Here is an 18723-nt window from a genome sequence, read left to right as displayed (position 1 = left end):
GGCACTCATGCTGTCTGTGAGGCTGTGAGGAAGTTACTTAGCTGTGTTCAGGTCTCTTCACTAGAACCATTTAGGATGTGTGTTGCCTCTTTCTATGCACATATACAGTGCTGGCATAACTGGATCTGATGCAGTTATATTTCCACAGGGATTGTGTAATGCAAAGCACTAGCAGAGTGTCATATGAATCTGAGAGTTTTATAGCTTTGGATCACCCGATATGGGGACTATTGTTGGGATAATGCAATGCACAGGCCCCTTGGCTAAGATTGCAATGCAGGCAATCAAATGCATTTAGTCACCATTTGAAATATTCCACAGTATCTGAAAAATCCTCATGCCGGGCCTGATGCAGGAGCTGTAGTGAACCCCTAGGAGCAGCTCTGCGTGGCATCTCAAAGGGAGTGTGCAGCAGGTTGGAGCCCTATCTCACCAGCTCTGTTTGGGGTCCTATACACTCTTAAACATAATGCTGCCCCAAAACTGAGCACTTCTCTTGATGTTCAGCCACAAAACTGTCAGGGTTTGGAAGTCCAGATCCTAATGCTGGGGTGTGCAGTCTATGCCTGTGTTATTTCTCCATTTGGTCTTGGGATACGTGATAAGAATGGTGCGTCAGTCTTTCCCTAAGCCCCAGCTTCACCTCCACTTTCATCATTTCCAACCCCTTTTGCCCTGCAATCTAAGGTGAGGTGATGCCTCACTTTAAGGTTTTCCATGCAACCAGAGAATGTAATTTTGGCATTCCTCATACCGAGATACAGATACTTTGAGAAAATGCAGAAATCTGGATCCAGTATTCCTTAATCTTTCACTCTATGTTCATGCAAAAGGTAAAACATAAAAATGACAAAAACTTTCTTGAAAAACATAACATTAGGGATTTTGCTCTGATATGGGACTGTGCTAGTCTTTTAATAATCTTATAATCCCTCTTTTAAATATCTGCCTTTCTTCTTTCACATTTGTTTTCATTTTCATTCTGTATCCATATAGTTATCATTTCCATACATTTCATATCTCTAGCACTGGAATTTCCCATGTCTTATCTTTATGGCAATATTTTTTATTTTCTCATTATACTGTATGATTAAGTTGTTATGTAAAACTCTTTTAATCTGTTTCCATAAAACCTAATGTCTCTGGGTCAGGCTCATTAAAACTTTGTGGTTTCCCAGATGATTCCTTGAGGCCTAAAACACACAAAACCCCCACCCATTTGTCAGTATATCATCTCTATCAGGTGTATTTGTAATACCCCAGGTTTGAAGAAGTGGAGTAGACCAATTACAGAGCACATTTGGGGGGAATTTTGTTTGCATCTGTGTCACTGATGAGTTAAGCAACTTTTTATTGGGGGATATTTTTGCTGTAAAATTTTGATTTCATATAAGCAAACATTTTGCAAAGGACTCCAAGATGTCTGTAGCCTTGTCTCCTGACTTGCAACCAGTTGCTATTTGGTTGGTGTAGCAGAGTGAAGGCCTATGTGTGTAAGTGTATTTATTATCATATATTATCCTGGAGAAAGCTCCCTGGCAGAATGGTTTTTATCTGCACAACCAGGATGTTAGTGAGTGAGAAACCCTGGTGCATGTCCTTTTTGGCTGAGTGGGTAAGAGCATGACATAGAGTTATAGGATCACGAAGGTTGGAAAAGATCTCCATGATCATAAAATCCAATTGTCAATGCAGCACCACCACCACATTCCCCACTAAGCCATGCCCTCAGATGCCATCCACATGTTTTTTAAAGACCTCCAGGGATGGTGACTTCACCACTTCCCTGGGCAGCCTTTACCACCCTGCTTTACAACCCTTTTCAGTGAAGAAATTTTTCTTTATGTCCAAGCTAAACCTCTCCTGGTATAAGTTGAGGCCATTTCTCCTTGTGCTATTGCTTGTTACATGGGAGAAGAGACTAACTCCCACCTGGCTACACCCTCCTTTCAGGCAGTTGTAGAGAGTGATAAGATCACCCCTGAACCTCCTTTTCTCCAGGTTAAACATCCCCAGCTCCCTCAGCTGCTTCTCATCAGACTTGTGCTCCAGACCCTTCCACAGCTCTGTTGCCCTTCTCTGGACATGCTTCAGGACCTCAATGCCTCTCTTGTAATGAGAAGACCAAAACTGAACACTGGATTCAAGGCTCAAGTCATGGAACATCTCTGGAACAGTTTGATTCTCCCTTGCAAGGTCACTCAGGTGAGCTGGTTCCCTGCTCATGGGACCTGATCTGATTCCTCCACATGGTGCTGTACCAGCTGTGCTGAGCTACCACAGGTGTCTCCATACTGAGACCTGTGGAGGTTTCCTTGGATCTCTCCCCCTGCCATTCATTTTTTGTTGTTTCTGGATATTTCTCTGCAGTTCGCTGTAATATTTGAACATAGGATTGCAGAATGATCTGGGTTGGAAGTGACCTTAAAGATCATCTAATTCCAACCCCCCTGCTATGTACAGGGATGCCTTTCACTAAACCAAGTTTCTCAGAGTTCCACCCAGCCTGGCCTTGAACACTTCCAGGGATGGGGCATCCACAACTTCTCCGGGCAACCTGTTCCAGCACCTCACCACCCTCACAGTAAAGAATTTTTTCCTAATATCTAATCTAAAGCTACTTTCTTTCAGTTTGAAACATCCCTCAGTATTATGACTTGTCAAACAGTTGTTTTGCCCAGGGGCCTGCCTTACCTTGGGCAATGGACACATTCCCTCATGAATGTCTGTAAGGAAATGAAAGAACAACCTGAAAGTGATTGTTGATTTAAAAATCTGCCCAAACCAATGCAGGCTTTGAGCAAACATGCTTTTCTTCATGCTGTATGTCACACTCATTTGGGAATACCTTTATTGTATGATACTTATCACACAATGAATAATGTTGGGTTGGAAAACGATGGGAAAGATGAGCATCATTTGGAAAGCTGGGATCATATCTCTTGGTGCTGCAGGGCATGGCTTTCCGGGTTCTCCCTTATGCAGTGTGTCATGCTTCATAATAAGGGACTGGAAGGAGGAGGCAGACACTGGCACTGAGAAGCACACGGCACCTGGGCTCATCAGAAGTGACGTGTGCTTTACACACATGGGAAAAATCCTGCAACAGAAAAAAATGGCATCGACGGAGTGACATGACACATCTCAGAGATGGGATGCCAAAAATTGTAAGGAGGGTTCACTCAGCTGCAGATCACTTCAATTTCAAAAAAAAAGGTAAATGAGGTTGTTTGGATCTTCAAACTTCAAAGGCCTCCAGTATAAACAGAGAGGCTGCATCTTTGTGATGGTTCAAAGAAATGCCTGCATGCAAATACTTCCTACCGTGAGGAGAGTTTGTAACCACAGCCTAAACTTTTGTCTCAAGCCTATTGGTAGCAATTTATTTTTCTTTTTCCTGATTTGGCTTCATCTTTCCATTTTCAAGGCAGGTCTTACTCAGCTGTGACTGCTACTTTTCATGATAAAATCTTATTTCCTGTCGGTGGGACTTGGTTAGTAATTGACTGAATGGGAAGGGAGGGTGAGAAAATGATAGAGTGATATTTTTATGAATAAATGCAATCAAGGGCAAAGATGAATGCCTTTACCTATTACACATCTCCTGTTTCCAAGTATGTAACCTGTTTTAAGGAGGCTTTCCATGCGCAGATGGGAGCAGTGGATAGCCAGAAAGAAGGAGTGAGTAAGTAAAGGACTGAGTGAATCTTTGTCCTCTTAGCACCTGCAGTCTATCAGTGCCTCATCTCCAGGTTGGCTTTGGATGGCTTCTCTTTTTTTCCCCACAAAATTGGGCTTTTAAGAGAAGTTTGTAAAATCCCACTGTGTTCACTAATTCCTTCACGAATTTCAATGTGATGCAGAAGGCAGCCACTTGTGCTTTCCAGGATATGTGACCTTCATCATCAGCCTCAGGCTCCAGCTATGTGGGAGGAGAAGAGTTTTTTTTACAGAAAGCAGGAAAAAAATAGAGGCATAGAGAGAGACAGAGACTTTCAAGCACATTAAATCAAGTTGCCAGAGTCTTGAGGTCAGGCCACTTTTTCAAGGGACAAGAGCAGACACAAAGTATTTGAGAGCCCACTTAGAAGTGATTCCTGAAACACTGAGTTTCTATTCCATTTTGAGGGTCCTAACCACTGCCACGGACAATAAATATGATGTGTGGATATCACCATTGTATTAAAAGACTTCATCTTATATATTCATTGGTTTTTGACACCAGATCATGGCAGCATTAACTTTGTCTTAATGTATCAATTAAAACTGGTAAACTAGGTCCACCTTAGCTGCCAGCCTGGAACTCTCTTAGCAAACGAGCTCTGCTCCTGGCAAAGTCGCACGCTGGAGCGATTCATTGAAGACCAGGTTGAAATATGAATGTCTAATAAGGGCTCTGATTATCTAATAAGGATGTGATTTTTACATCATCCACCAGTGGATTAAATAGATGCTGGTTTTTGTCTTGAATGCTTGATCATTCTTTGTCTTGAATTGCTGATCATTCACGCTGGAACAGGAGGCTTGCTCAACACACTGACGTGCATGCAAATCTGCCTTCACTCAGGATGCTTGAAAGGCAGCTGGATTTCCTGGCAGTTATTTCAATTGAAAAGGTAATTACTGGCCAGGGTACCAACAATGCATCAAGGTTAATGCCATAAGTGGTGTACAATCAAAAGGGAAATAAAATATCCCTTGAACTCGTTTAAATGTCTTGACTTCTTGAAAAATGAAATTTCATGGTTTGATGATATTCAGTAATTTGATTCTGTGTATTTTTTCTAGAGTGTTGCTGCATAGGTGCAATAACTTGTTAAATACCATCTTTTTAAACCACATTTAAGCCACAGTTTTATATTACTTAACTCATATTATTTCTAGCCTTCAAATTCTCTTCCCTGGTTCCCAAATCCATTGCCAACAGAAACTCTCCCCTTAAGGGGCTGACCTGGCTGGAAAGGAGACCCTGAAGGGTATTTTCAGTTAAGACAGATCTGGCACTGGCTGGAGGCAGGAGCAAGGACAGGGCTCATGCAGCCACCTGTGAGCTGGCAGTGGCACCATGCCATGAAGAGTCCATGTGGGAAATTAATGTGTGAAAATTAGCACCCTGTTACAGGAATGCTGCTCTTCCAGACACACAGTAACGTCCTTGCTGGCAAACCCTTGGTTCTGTTACCTCCCAAGCAGGCATCAATGAGGCTTTGCTCCCTTGAACCATCTGGGTGCCACCAGCCCTCTCTCCCCAGATCCCATTTAAAATGCTGAACACAAATCAACAGTTGGTGGGGAGGGGCAATAAACGCCTTCCTCTCTGGCCTGGAGTTATTTGGTAAAGTACAGGGGGGAACATAGCTAAAGGGGTGTCCTGGGAGTCTCTTAATCAGGAGCAACAGTTAGAGTTATACTGACTTATTACCACCTGGTGGGTTTATTGATTTGTGCAATCACAGCTAGGACAAATGACCACCAAATAGACCTGGTCTAGTGGAAAGTATCCCTGCCCATGGCAGGTGACTGGAACTAGATGATCTTTAAGGCCCCTTCCAACCCAAACCATTCTGTGATTCTATGAAAGCTTCTGCAGCCTACAGCCAGCAAGCAAACTGTGAGACTCCTCCTGCTCTCAACCTTTGGGACAGGTGTCCTAATCCTTGCTTGGAGTGGTTATAGTTGCTGTCTTAGAATCATAGAACCATAGAATCAGCTGCGTTGGAAGGGGCCTCTGAGATCATCAAGTCCAACCCTTGATCCACTACTGCCGTGGTTACCAGACCAAGGCACTGATGCCACATCCAGTCTCATCTTAAAAACCTCCAGGGACGGAGAATCCACCACTTCCCTGGGCAGCCCATTCCAATGCCTGATTACCCTCTCTGTAAAGAATTTCTTCCCAATATCTAACCTAAACCTCCCCTGGCACAGCTTAAGACCATGCCCTCTTGTCTTACTGAGAGCTACCTGACAGAAGAGACCAACCCCCACCTGGCTACAACCTCATTTCAGGGAGTTGTAGAGAGTGATGAGGTCTCCCCTGAGCCTCCTCTTCTCCAGGCTAAACAACTCCAGCTCCCTCAGCCTCTCCTCATAGGACCTGTGCTCCAGTCCCTTCACCAGCCTTGTTGCTCTTCCCTGGACCTGCTCCAGCACCTCAATATCCTTCCTGAACTGAGGGGCCCAGAACTGGACACAGCACTCGAGGTGTGGCCTCACCAGTGCTGAGTACAGGGGAAGAATCACTTCCCTGGTCCTGCTGGCCACACTGTTCCTGATCCAGGCCAGGATGCCATTGGCCTTCTTGTCCACCTGGGCACACTATGGCTGACATTCAGCTTCCTGTCAATCCAAACTCCCAGGTCCTTTTCTGTCTGGCTGCTCTCCAGCCACTCTGTGCCCAGCCTGTAGCGCTGCAGGCGGTTGTTGTGGCCAAAGTGCAGGACCCAGCACATGGCCTGGTTGAACCTCACCCTGTTGGAATCAGACCATCTCTCCAGCTTGTCGAGGTCCCTCTGCAGAGCCCTCCTGCCTTCCAACTGATTTACACTCCCCTCCAACTTGACGTCATCTGCAAATTTGCTGATGGTGGACTCAATGCCCTCATCTAAATCATCGATAAAGATATTAAACAGAACTGGGCCCAACACTGATCCCTGGGGGACACCACTAGTGACCAACCAGCAACTGGATACAGCTCCATTCACCACCACTCTGGGACCAGCCCTCCAGCCAGTTCCTAACTCAGCACAGAGTGCCCCTGTCCAAGCCGTGGGCTGCCAGCTTTTTCAGGAGTGTGCCACAGGAGACGGTGTCAAAGGCTTTGCTGAAGTCCAGGTAGACACATCCACAGCCTTCCCCTCCTCCACCAGGTGGGTCACCTGATCATAAAAGGAGATCAGGTTGGTCAGACAGGACCTGCCCTTTCTAAACCTGTGCTGGCTGGGTCTGATCCCTTATCCATCCTGTAGGTGCTGTGTGATTGCACTTAGGATGATCTGCTCCATAACCTTGCCAGGCACAATGTCTTACATTTCCCTGCCTGGTTAACTAGATTGGCAGGTTTTGCCAATCTCTGTTATGGAGAACAAGGAATCAGCTCAGAAAATGGGTGGGTTTGATTCTTCTTCTACACATTTTTATGGGCTGTGGATGACTTCACCGTTGAAATGTCCCAACATGTTGTGGCTCTGTCCTCTTGCATCAGGTGTAAAAGGAAGTACGGGTGATGCAGGATCTACTGTTCCCACAAAAGCTGTTCCTGGGCTTCTGGGACACTGTTAGACTTGTTGTCTCACTGGGGCATTGGAGCTGTTGGGGATGTACGATGCCCTGCTGTCACAGGCAGCCCTGCGTTAGCATAGCTCAAAGCCCCTGATAGCATTTAAAAGTCAGGACAGTCCTCTAAACAGAAAAAATAGGAACATTGTGGTTAAAAATGGCCACTATGGGCAAAATGGTCCCTCCAGTCTTTTTCTGAAGCTGCATCCTGCTAATGTGGGGACAAGAGGGACAGCTCTGCTGTGGCTGCCACTAGCCTGGGTGACTCTTTAGACCCAGCTGAGCACCCAAGCCTTGCAATGACCCTGTGCACAGGGGTTCATTCTGATTGCCAGTTTGTCTGCCATTGCAGAAAGTGTTTTGCTGGCTCTCCAGCTGCTGAGAGGGGAGCCCTGGTCACAGTACCACCATCCCTCGGAGCCACACTGACTGTGAGGGAAGAGGGCTGGCACCTGCTCTGCGCCTGCCTGGTTCCAGCGCTCTGCTGGATTTACCCTCAACCCCAGCATGCCCCGTTCTCCTGGTTTCTTCTCAAGGGTTTCATCACAGGAACAGGGTGCTCCTCTTGGCCTCAGCTGACCTCACCATCAAGGGGTTTATCCTTAGCTCTAACCTCAGGTCTTCTTCCTTAAAGCCACCATTGTCATTCTCCACTAGGAACCTTCCATTTCAACTCCAGCAGGGCCTGCACAAGCTTCTCCCCAATATCTCCTACACAAGCTGTGCACACCCAGTCCTTTCTACCTTTTACTATCTTTGTCACAACTTTGCCACTTTCTCTTTCAGAGCTTTCTGACCTGGGTTTTTCAGCTGTGTTGTAAATCTGATATATTAATTTTGTGCTTTGACAACATATCTTTATGTTTGGGCTCTTAGGATGAGAGGAAACAGCTTTAAGTTGTGCCATGGGAGATTTGTACTGGATATTAAGAAAATTTCTTCATGGAAAGGGTTGCCAAGCGCTAGAAGAGGCTGCCCAGGGAATTTGTGGTGTCAGCATCCCTGGAAGATGTTGCGGTGTCACAATCCTTGGAAGTATCTAAAAGACGTGTAGATGTTCCACTTAGGGACGTGGTTTAGTGGTGGGCTCGGCAGTGCTGGGTTAATGGCTGGATTCAGTAATCTTAAGGGTCTTTTACAATCCAAATAATTCTCTGATTTTATGAAACCCACCGGGATTTTCTGCTACAAGCCTGCAGGGCAAATTTGTATATATTTTTTTACATGCTCTGGCCTAGATGGGCATTTTTCTTCTGCTGAACATAGAATAATCGTCCTTTTGAACTTTCCCCCTTCTTCATTTCCTACCAATGCTATTTTCAGGATTGGATTTCTAACTTTTCTTGTCTGACATATTTCTCTGACCTCCCCAGCCTCTGCCTCACCTCCCTGTAGAGTGTGACTTGTATTATCATTCTCCTCTGCTTCTGGAAGCATGGACATGCTGCAGAAACATGGACATGCTGCAGAAACATGAACATGCACACCATGAAATTAAAATATAAGAACAAATTTAGAAAGAATCCTGAGAGAGAACAACTAATCCATCTCTCAGCCCTGGAGCAGGATCCTATCAACATAAATAATTCCCTAACAGTTATTGTCTAGCCTGTTTTTCCAAGCCACCCAGGATGGAGGATCCACACCTTCCCACATTTCAGTATTGTCACTGTTTGAAAATTCCCCAGGGCCTAATGTAAGCCCTCTGTGATAGTTTTTCCTATCCAGCCCTTGTTTTTGTAGACATATATGATATGACTGGGTGTCCACTGAGCACCTTAATAGTTTTCACCTTCTCTCAAAGATCTTATTTTCCAGGTCTCTTATTGCTGCAAATTGTGTCTTCTCCTTGCTGTGCTTGGTTTCCTCTCTAAAAAAGCACATGAAAAGGCTGCAGCTTCACACCCTCCCTCCTTGAGAGGTGGAAAACAGGTGAGTTCTATGTAATTCAGTGAGACTAGTGTAGTCATGTTGTTCAGGGAAAATCCCCCAGGCACTTCAGTAATCATCTTAAATGAAAGGGCATGAAATTAAAATCACCAGAGACAGTCACAACCTCTCATCTTCATATCTGTATCTGCAGTCCCACATGTAGTTAAACAGCAGGATCACCCCAATCTGATTACCCCAGCCTGCCTGGGGACAGGGTTTTATTCAGTTTGAGTTTTAAGACCACTGAGGAGTGAATTTTAGTCCTGAACAGGCTGCAGTCAGAAGTTTGATTTCATTTCAACGTGTCTATGACCATTTCTGAGCTGAAAAAGAATTTCAAGGTGAAGATATAATTTTCCCTTGTCTCCTTGAGATATCAGCTTAATGGACAATGGGGGTCCAAGGCTCTTGTACAGTGTGGTTGCACTGACTTTCATTATCACAACACTGTGGACTTATCTAAGAAGAGGTCCTGCTGGACTACTCAATGTATAGCAAGATGTAACAAGGCCACTGTCCTTTGAAGAGGTTAGTCTCAAATGGAAAAGCACATAGTAAGACGGGAGAGAGAGAGGCAGAGAAGAGCTCTGCTGCTGGCAGAATATGAAAGCAAAAGAGTGAGTGGAAACATCAGTGAGATCTGTGATTTTTCTCTACGGATTTACGGGAAGACTTTGCTAGGTCTGGGAACAGCACTCAGCTCATTTGCACATCAGTAGGAATCTTCAGTAGTGAAGCTCTCCCTGCTTTTCACCAAACACCTATCCCTGCCAGGTTCAGGGTGAGACTACCTTCCCAGTAGTCTGGGTTTCCCTGTTACGTCCCCAGAAGCAACACTTGTGCTGGCCTAGAGCTGCCCTGGGCAGCGGGATGGACTAGGTAGCCTTGGAATGTCCTTGCACCTTGTATTTGTGATTCCTCTCTGTATGTCTGTGTGCCCCTGCTGTGCAGGACTTGTCGTTTGGTTTGCCCTTGTGTCTGAAGCCCAGATGAGACCAGCATCCTCCTGTGCAACACACCAAAAAGTCCCTCTGGAGCAATATCTCACCCAAGGACTGACACTGCAGTTGAGAACGGGCACACAGACATTTCAGTTCTTCCTGGATGTCAATGCAAAAAGTCCTGGAGGATCATAAACTGGCTCAATCTGGTGTGGGACAAGAGGATATCTTCAGTGTGGGAAATGGTTTCAGTGAGGCAGAACATAAAACCTGTGCATGTGGGCCAATCACAAGTTGGTCACTGCTGCTTGTCATTGGCCCATCATGAGATGTCAGGGCATGAAAACCTGCTATAACGTCACCTAAGTTGTGACCAGGTTGCCTCACAGACAACCTGTGCTTTCTCCCTGCTGACTTGGTTTAATTTAAAGCCCAGAACTACAACAGAAGACTTCCTTATCAACTTCCAAGTGTTTTATATCAAACCCCAAACGCTGGAGGACCAGTTTTCAACTCCAGAAACCCTTCCTTGAGCCTGCTCCAAGGCGTGCATGGGCAGTCAGTTTGCAAACTGAAGCTGTACACTGCCTCAGAGAGGAAGCTCACTGCTTTGACCCTACCTGCTTTGCCTCTGTAATCAGGGCATGAGAGCTCCTGACTGATGGGAATGAGGAGATGGGAAACCAGCCAGCAAAAACCCAGCCACAAAAAGCATTTCTGGCTAGTCCTTGCTGTACTTTGGCTCTGTGGCAGTTTAGTCTAGGCCTTCCTTGGGGACCAGCTTGTAACCAAGGAAGGGCCCAGATTTACCCAGTGTTCCCTACGATTTTTACGTAAGCCAGGGTATAAGAAGAAAGGAGGAGAGGCCTTTGCCGTCTCTTTCCTTCCAGCAGCTTTGGAGGTGGGGGTTTCCCTGCTGTTGAGTCTGCCGGGTTGGAGAGTGAGGCCTGGTAAGGCCTTGTCGACCTTGGGAGGTGGAGGTTGCCGGCAGTCGCTCCAGCGGTGACTCTCTGTTGTCCCAAGGAGAGTAGTAAGATATTCTTTGCTAATTCTTTTAGTTGCTAGATCTTGGGCTATTGATCAGGATACATATATATATAGACATATATATTTTATTTTGGTTTTGTTCCTTTTTTCCCTTCCCCCTTCCCTTTCCCTTTTCCTTGTGAAATTGTATATATATATTTCAATTGTATATAACTGTAATATAAGTGTAAATATATTCATATATATTGCTTTAGCTACCTCTCTCTCATTTCGGTTTTCCCGGTTGTTTTTTTCCCTCTTCTCCCTGAGGTTTGGGGGGGGGGGTGGACTTCTTGTGGTAAGGTTTGGAGACTTAGCAAGGAGCCAGCTTCAAACCATATCAGCCTCTTTGGGCCTAACAGGGCTGTCTAAGTGATTTCTTCTGCATTATTCATATGGATGGCAGAGGCTAAATGGTGTTCAAAGTCTGCACCAGAGAGTGCACCTGATATCACCAAGAAAGCCAGTCTTTCCTCATAGGCTGCATACTCTAAACAGGAGAAAGGCAAACAGCATTATTCATCTGGAGAAGAAGGCAACACTTGTGCTTTAAAAGAAAAAGAAACAAATGCTGGTGTTAGCGCTCAGAAATATCTATATTCTTCAGAACATTTCCCCAATCTCCACTTCCTTAAAAACACACCCTTTTCCTCCAGTTTATAAATTCCTTGTGGCACACGGTGCTGTGTTCACGAAGATTTGGCAGCTCCTTGTACTTACATCCCATCAACATGAAAGTATCCCTTGGACTCAGCTTCCTCCTGGCTTTCCTGGACCCAGGTGAGTTTTTTGCTAGGACCTGCTGAGCTGTGGGACACAGAAGAGTTCTGGGAATGGGTGCTTCGTGTGAGAGGCTGTTCCTGCCATCTGAGCCATAGAAACACCTCATCTGGGGGGATTTTTGCTGCAGAGGGGTGACCAGTCTCAGGGGATCTTTGGTGCTGTGGGCCAAAGTGCAGATGAGGGTGTCGGCATTTACAACATGACACTGCTGGTCTGGCCAGGAAAGCTGTTGGAGTGACCCAGGTTACTCTGAGGCAGACAGACCTTTGGTCAGCTGAGTGGATCTCTGGACTTGTTTATCACAAGCTTAGGGGCCCATTTATTTTGCTCGTGTCCGGGGTTGTGTGACATTTTAGACGTTATATGTCATCTTGGCTGTCCTTCAGCTCTGCTACAGAGAAGCACACGTCTTGGAGGTCTTGGGTCATACCTGACACTCCATGAAGATGTCACAGCCACTGCAAGGTGCCTCAGTTGGTACCTGGGTTTTGGGAGCTGATCCATGCCTGGGACCTATTAATCTATGCTCTGGACGCTTGCAGGTGTGTGCCATGGAAGACATTGTATTTGTCCTCTGTTGATAAGCACTTTATTCCTTTCTAAGTGTTTTCTGCTGACAGTCTGATATTCTGGTCTGCTTAAGGTGTTCCAGCAGGTAGTTGGTAAAGTGGTTTCCCCTAATGCCTACAGCGAGATTCACAAAGAGATAATGCTTACAAAGAGATAATGTCTACAAAGGGATTCTCCAATTTGTACAGAGCACAGTCAATACCCACTGATAGTTCTTGTTCTCCAGCCACTCGGGTGCCCCTGCTTACTGCAAAGAGCGAATTTGGGAGTTGTGGATCAAGGGACAGTTGAACGCCTGCCAGGACTATGGGGTTTGTAGGATTGCTTTCATCAGCAGCTCCAGGAAAACCCCACCTCAAATTGCACAATGAAACAGGAAAAATAAGAGAAGAGGAATGTGAAAAGTTCTGATCAAACACTGAAGTCAAATGATAATGAAAGGGGAAGTGAGATCCCTTATGATTCTTACTCAGGAATATGTCCTCCTTCTTTCCGCAGGGACATGTCTTCAGTGTGAGGTTTGTCACAGCATAGGAAGAGGCTGCTCTGGCCCCATGAAAACCTGCACTGGTGGTGAAGATACCTGTGGCATCATTCTGCAAGAGTTCCTAATGGGTAGGTGAGACATCCGCTATATCTGTGTGCCATTGTAGCTTTCAGAGTGGGGCTGGGGCAGGTGTCTCTCTCCCCACTTCTGTCACTGGTATTATGATCCACCCTTGGTTAAACTGTTCATTTTTCTTTTGCTGGCAGAGGAGCCAGAGATCAGGATAGTCCAGGATGGGAAAAGCTCTCTATTCCTCTATCTTGAGAGGCAGTTTCTTACTGGGAGGTTTTGGTTCTTAGTTGTGGAGGGGAGAACTGTGAGCTCCACTAGGCTGCTGACATCTAGCTCTGAGGGTGCAGTGGTGACATGTGGAGAGAGAAGGTGGCCTGCATCTAACCCCCTTCCTTGAGCAGGGAAGGGGACACCAGGCAACCAGGCAGTACCACCGGGGCTGAGCTATCACTGTATCATTGTAATCGACATCACAGAATAGTTTGGGTTGGAAGAGACCTTAAAGATCATCTTGTTCCAATGCCCTGCCCTGGTCAGGGACACCTTTCACTAGAACAGGTTACTCAGAGCCCCCTGTCCAGCCTGGCCTTGAGCACTTTCAGGATGGGCCATCCACAGCTTCTCTGCAACCTGTACAGTGCCTAATGACCCTCACAGCAAAGAATTTCTTCTTCATATCTAATCTAAATTTACCCTCTTTCAGTCTGAAGCCATTCCCTCTTGTCCTGTCATTCCATGCACTTGTCAAAAGTCCCTCTCCAGCTCTCTTTTAGCCCCTTTAGGTACTGGAATGTTGCTATAAGGTCACCCAGGAGATTTCTCTTCTCCAGGCTGAACAACTTCAATTGTCTGAGCTTGTCCTCACAGGAGAAGTGAGTCTAGTGTAGCTCATGGTTCTCCTCTCCGCAACTAAGAACCAAAACCTCCCAGTAAGAAACTGCTTCTCAAGATAGAGGAATAGAGAGCTTTTCCCATCCTGGACTATCCTCTAACCCACATGCCTCTAAGAAGCTCATGCTTCTTTATGCACATTCTGCTGAGCACATGGTCCATCGCAGCCACGAGCATCCTGACATGGGCAAGTCTGGTCTACACCATTAGCCAAGCTCAAAAGGCGTAACGGGGAGTAGAACAGTTAAATTGAGCCTTGAGGTGCTTCAAGGATGAAGGGTGACTTTGTACAAGCAGAAGGAACTATGCAGCTACTTAGGAATTGGTGCAGGAGCTATTGGAATGGGAAGGGAGTTACCTTGTGTTTAACAACTTGGCACTGCCTTCTGCTTTGTTACAGGGGAGGTGGCAGACCTTTTATCCATCAAATCCTGCATGCCATCCAACATGTGCAACCATGGCCCTGTCACCATGAACTATGGGAAGGTAAAAGCAAAGGGCCACATAGCTTGCTGCACAGGTGATGACTGTCGAACCACCTCTGTTTCATGTAAGCTCCCTTTTTATCCTTATAGCCCATCCCCTCTCTGGCCCATCCCAAGGTGCGGCCTTCCAGGCTAAACCATGACCTTGGTCGTTCCTCTCATACCCTCATTAACACCAGTTACAGCCCATCTCTTTCATTCCAGTGCCACCAGATGACAACGTGCCCAACGGGTACCAGTGTCCTGTCTGCTACAGCGTGGACTCCTTCCAGTGCAGTCAAGAAATTGTAAACTGCACTGGATCTGAAACCCAATGTGTTGACTTTGCTGGGTTAATGAATTCTGGTAACTGCCTTTTATTTGGGCTGTCTTTCATCTTTTTGGTAAAATGGGTGAAAGTAGTCTAAGAGGAAGCATCACTGAGAAATAAAAACAGGTAAACAGTGTGGGGAAAAAAAAAAGAGGAAGAAGCAAGGAACTGAAAGGTGAAAACTGAAAGTTTAAAGCTGATCAAAGGGCAGGGGTGTTTTTTTCTTCTTTCTCCCCCACTATGCATGAATAACTGTTGGAGTTCCTCATAGCACAGCATAACTGAGGTCAAGAGGAGAACTGGGTTCCTGAGGCAATCAGGATGTAACAAAGCTGACCAAGGTGCTGGACCTGCTGGCCCTAGCTAAGATGTATGAGGCTGAATCTGGATCTAAGCTAGTTGCCAGCTCCGTGGGGGTTTAGGTGGAACTACACAGAGCCATTGGCTTTTCCATGAGGTGATGCTGGGGACAAGACACTGTTGTAGTGGTGCTTCTGTGTGTACAGAGCCAGGGACATAAACACTGCAGCTGAGCCTTTGGGGTACCCAAAGATCTTCTTTGAGAAGGAACTCCAGTCTTATAATGGCTCCTTCAGAAATCTTTTTTCCACCTGTAATTACACATGTAATTAGAGAGAGGAAAATTGACAGCATGTTTCCTGGTCACTCTCCTTTCCTCCCATGCTGCAGGTAAAGGACTTCCACCTTTTGTGGCAATGCTACCTGTGCCAGTAGACAGGAAGACTAAGATGGAAGTTAAAGGCAGCAACACCTGCTGTAGAAACAGACTGAAAAAAGTTATCTTGTGTATGGTTATAGATGAAATTCCCCTGAGTTGATAATATTGCTAGGAAATGATGTGATGCCTGAAGGTCTTTGCTATAGACTTTTGAAAATGTGTTGTCCAAACCCTGAATTAGATCATGTTTCACAGAGACAACATGAAGGAAAACAAGACTTCTCCTAGTCACAGCAATGGAAATGGAGTGGTGGAATTATTTCAGTGTATCACTGAAATAAAAATGCTCCTAATCTGTCTTAACTTGATTGATCAGTCACTGTAGATAGAGAAGACCTGTGTGGTGTGATTAGCTATGCAGAGGAAGAAGAGGTGTAGGGGAGCACAGGAAGGTGAGGAACTAGTGAGGTGCCTTTACAAGTTATTTGTATCTAAGACAAAAATGCCCAACAGAGTATTCCAGCCCTCCATAACCTGCACAGCAGAGAAATGTGAGTAGTGTTAGCAAAAGCAAGCAACAGGAACAAAAATGTCTGTTTGGAGAGTTAGGCACCCAGCACCTGCTCAGGTCTCCTTCTCAGGTAGGTGCTCCAGTGGTGGTAAAGGACAGGTTCAGGTTTCAGTGGGCATGTCACCATGTTTCTCTCTTGGTTTGGCTAAAATCCTGTAAAACCTTCAAGGATGGATTAATCTTAATAAATGGCTCAGGCTGTATTGTCTTTGAGACTTCTCAACCTCGTGTCAAATATGGCTGAGACATTGTCATCCAGTTTGAATGCCATGAGAGGTTCCAAGAGAGAAGTAGGCAATGAATTCCTGGAGTAGTGTCACACAGCCCTGGTTTCTTTAGGAAGCCAGACAAACTTTGACCAGAAGAATCTTTAAACGTAAGAAAGATAACTATTTAAGACCTTTTTAATTTTTAAATTTAAATTACTAGAAGTTTTAAAAATCATCTTTATTCAGCGGAAAGAAAGAAGATAAGCCCTAAAGCCTTTGTATTTCAAGTCAACCAAGGTGACCCTGCTGTTTCTTCAAATTTGTTCAGAGGATGGGAACAGACAGGAATGGGTTGGTGGGTTTAGAGCCAACTGGGTGTAAGGAATGGGCAGTTCTTGGGTTGGAAATGGGGACTGCAGTGGCCAGGGAGGGAATGACTATGGGGACTGGGTCCGCTGACACATGGCATGTACTTCTCTTCCTGTGTAGCTGGACAGACTGTGAAAGCTGCCGTGAAGGGTTGTACCACCATTTCTGAATGCAATATGGCAGGAGATGGAAAAAGCAGCCTGGGGATGATGGACATAAAGCTGAAGCGGTTCCAATGCAGACCAGCTTTTCCTATGGGCAGAGTGGTTTTTGATCTTGCCCCTCAACACACCGTCTTCCTCCCTCTCCTATCAGGATTCATCCTGGAGAAGGTGCTTTTCTGACTCTCGCTAGTGCTGGGTTGAGCAAAACCCATGACAAACTCCATCAGTGGTTTCTATGTGAGTCCTGTTCGCTGTAGCTTCTCTGTGTAGTGAGTTTGTTTTCAGATTAGCTCTGCTTTCATATTTTCAAAGAATAAAGGCAGTACTTGCACTTCTTCTGTTTCCTCATTGATTTAATCTAATGTAAAGCTTCTTCATAGGTTCAATTGTAGTTGGTTTTGTGTTGCATTCTCTCAGTGCTTTGTCTACCTTGGGACTGTGGGAGACTGCATGAGTTGCTCAAACACTGCACGGGCAATGGGAACTCTCAAGATAGCCCTAGAGTTTACAGCCACTATCTCAGGATAAGTGGCAACTTTCAAAGCCACTTTTCCAGGCTCTGAAAAGGACTGGAGGTGAGTTCCTGAGAGGTTCACTCTGGTTAGAGAGGTGACTTGCACTTTTTCCTTCCCTTGTACCCTGTTTGTCCATGGTAGGAGGAGTCCCTCAGCACAGAGGGCTGTTTGTGGCCCTGGGCAGCCCTGAAAAAATCTTTGCTTCAGACATGAGTCAGTGACCCTTTGCTACAAGCAAATTTACCAGACACTTTCCCATTCAATCTTAAGTTCCATGATTGTCTGGAATAAATGCTTACCTCAGGAATATTTAGTTTCATAAAATAGGTAGTTTTATGTGATGACAGACCGCTGTGAGTCCAATCAATGGCAAATTTTAGCTCAGTACCACTTCCCCTTCTGTTGGCTAAACTACACCCATAGCTGGCACAGCCTCCTCTCTTCTATCACCCCCACCTGGCTATTCTGCTCCAGCCACACCTGCCAACCTAATCCCTCAGGTTGGTCTCACACAAAGGCTCCAAAAAAGCCCAGCCTGTCAGGCAGCATGGCCTTACCCAGGAGGGATTATGGGCTGTGGGCTAAAAGATACAGCAGTAGGAGCTCTAGGAGATGCTGGGGTGTAGAGTGAAGGAGGAGTGTAAGCAAACTTCAATGTTTCCCTATACATCTGATCCCAGATGAGTGATCCTCTTTTGGAGCAGACTACAGGACTACTAAGCAAAGTTCATGATTGTGTCTAGCCTTGGTTCACAGTGCAAGAGTGCAGTGCTTTAGGCATGGAGTTACAAGGATTAAGCAATGCAATTTTACGTCCCAGTTCAATGGTGTGGCCAAAAGCACTCCAGAAAGCCTTGGCTGCTGGAACCAGACCATAATGTGTGGCAGGAGTGAGATGACTACGCATATATTTGTATGCATGAATATATATGTGATCAGCTTCTAACTTGCAACATTGGGACTGAGTGTTTTTGTAATTTCTGTCTCCCCCAGACTTTCTCTTCTTCCCAAACAGGTTGAAACTCCTTTCTTCCTAGTATTCCCACAAAATTATTTGGGATAGAATTTCCCATTATCTATTATAATAAAGGGGAGTGGGTCCAAGAGCAAAAATTAATTTTGGGGTGGTGATTGAACTGATAATGCAGATTTAATGTGGGGAAAAGAGTCTGATTAGACTCAGTCAATTATTTGCAGAGGCTGTACAACTTCAGCATGGATGTTAGAAAAGGAATACAGCTCCCTCTTCTTGGTGTAGCTGTAGACTGATAGTGCAGGGACCCACACATTCAGCGTTTTTCCAGATCTGATAAAATCCTGGAATTAAAAAAATTCTCTATCTATGTAAGTACATTATCCCTGAACATATCTCATGTACATTCATGCAGAACATTACATTACTGTCCATGGTACCCCCACAGCAGATCTTGATCCGCTTCGA

At 45.4% G+C, this 18723-nt stretch overlaps 1 protein-coding gene and 1 long non-coding RNA gene across 2 annotated transcripts; one reads left to right on the top strand and one right to left on the bottom strand.

Moving 5' to 3' along the window:
• Positions 1-2828: 2828 nt before the first annotated feature.
• On the bottom strand, positions 2829-10901 carry LOC135406729 (uncharacterized). Its single transcript, XR_010426446.1, has 2 exons — positions 10772-10901; positions 2829-3100 (listed from the first exon to the last, which is right to left on the bottom strand). It is a non-coding gene; the product is annotated as an uncharacterized LOC135406729 (long non-coding RNA).
• Positions 10902-11055: 154 nt separating this feature from the next.
• On the top strand, positions 11056-17098 carry LOC135406728 (phospholipase A2 inhibitor gamma subunit B-like). Its single transcript, XM_064641133.1, has 6 exons — positions 11056-11181; positions 11834-11957; positions 13029-13145; positions 14381-14530; positions 14670-14810; positions 16724-17098. The coding sequence occupies exons 2-6, from the start codon at positions 11909-11911 to the stop codon at positions 16945-16947; spliced, it is 681 nt and encodes a 226-aa protein (XP_064497203.1). The 5' UTR covers positions 11056-11181; positions 11834-11908; the 3' UTR covers positions 16948-17098.
• Positions 17099-18723: the final 1625 nt, after the last annotated feature.

The sequence above is a fragment of the Pseudopipra pipra genome, chromosome Z, assembly GCF_036250125.1.
Source record: "Pseudopipra pipra isolate bDixPip1 chromosome Z, bDixPip1.hap1, whole genome shotgun sequence".
NCBI lineage: Eukaryota > Metazoa > Chordata > Aves > Passeriformes > Pipridae > Pseudopipra > Pseudopipra pipra.
The sequence above is the reverse complement of the archived record's forward strand: the minus strand, read 5'-3'. Positions and strand labels throughout refer to the sequence as shown.

Bases quoted from the DNA above. Each gene is read 5' to 3' on its own strand.
- LOC135406728 (XM_064641133.1), top strand. From the start codon at position 11,909: ATGAAAGTATCCCTTGGACTCAGCTTCCTCCTGGCTTTCCTGGACCCA. The intron at 11,958-13,028 runs GTGAGTTTTTTG...TTCTTTCCGCAG, and splicing joins CCTGGCTTTCCTGGACCCAG to GGACATGTCTTCAGTGTGAG. The intron at 13,146-14,380 runs GTAGGTGAGACA...GCTTTGTTACAG, and splicing joins TCTGCAAGAGTTCCTAATGG to GGGAGGTGGCAGACCTTTTA.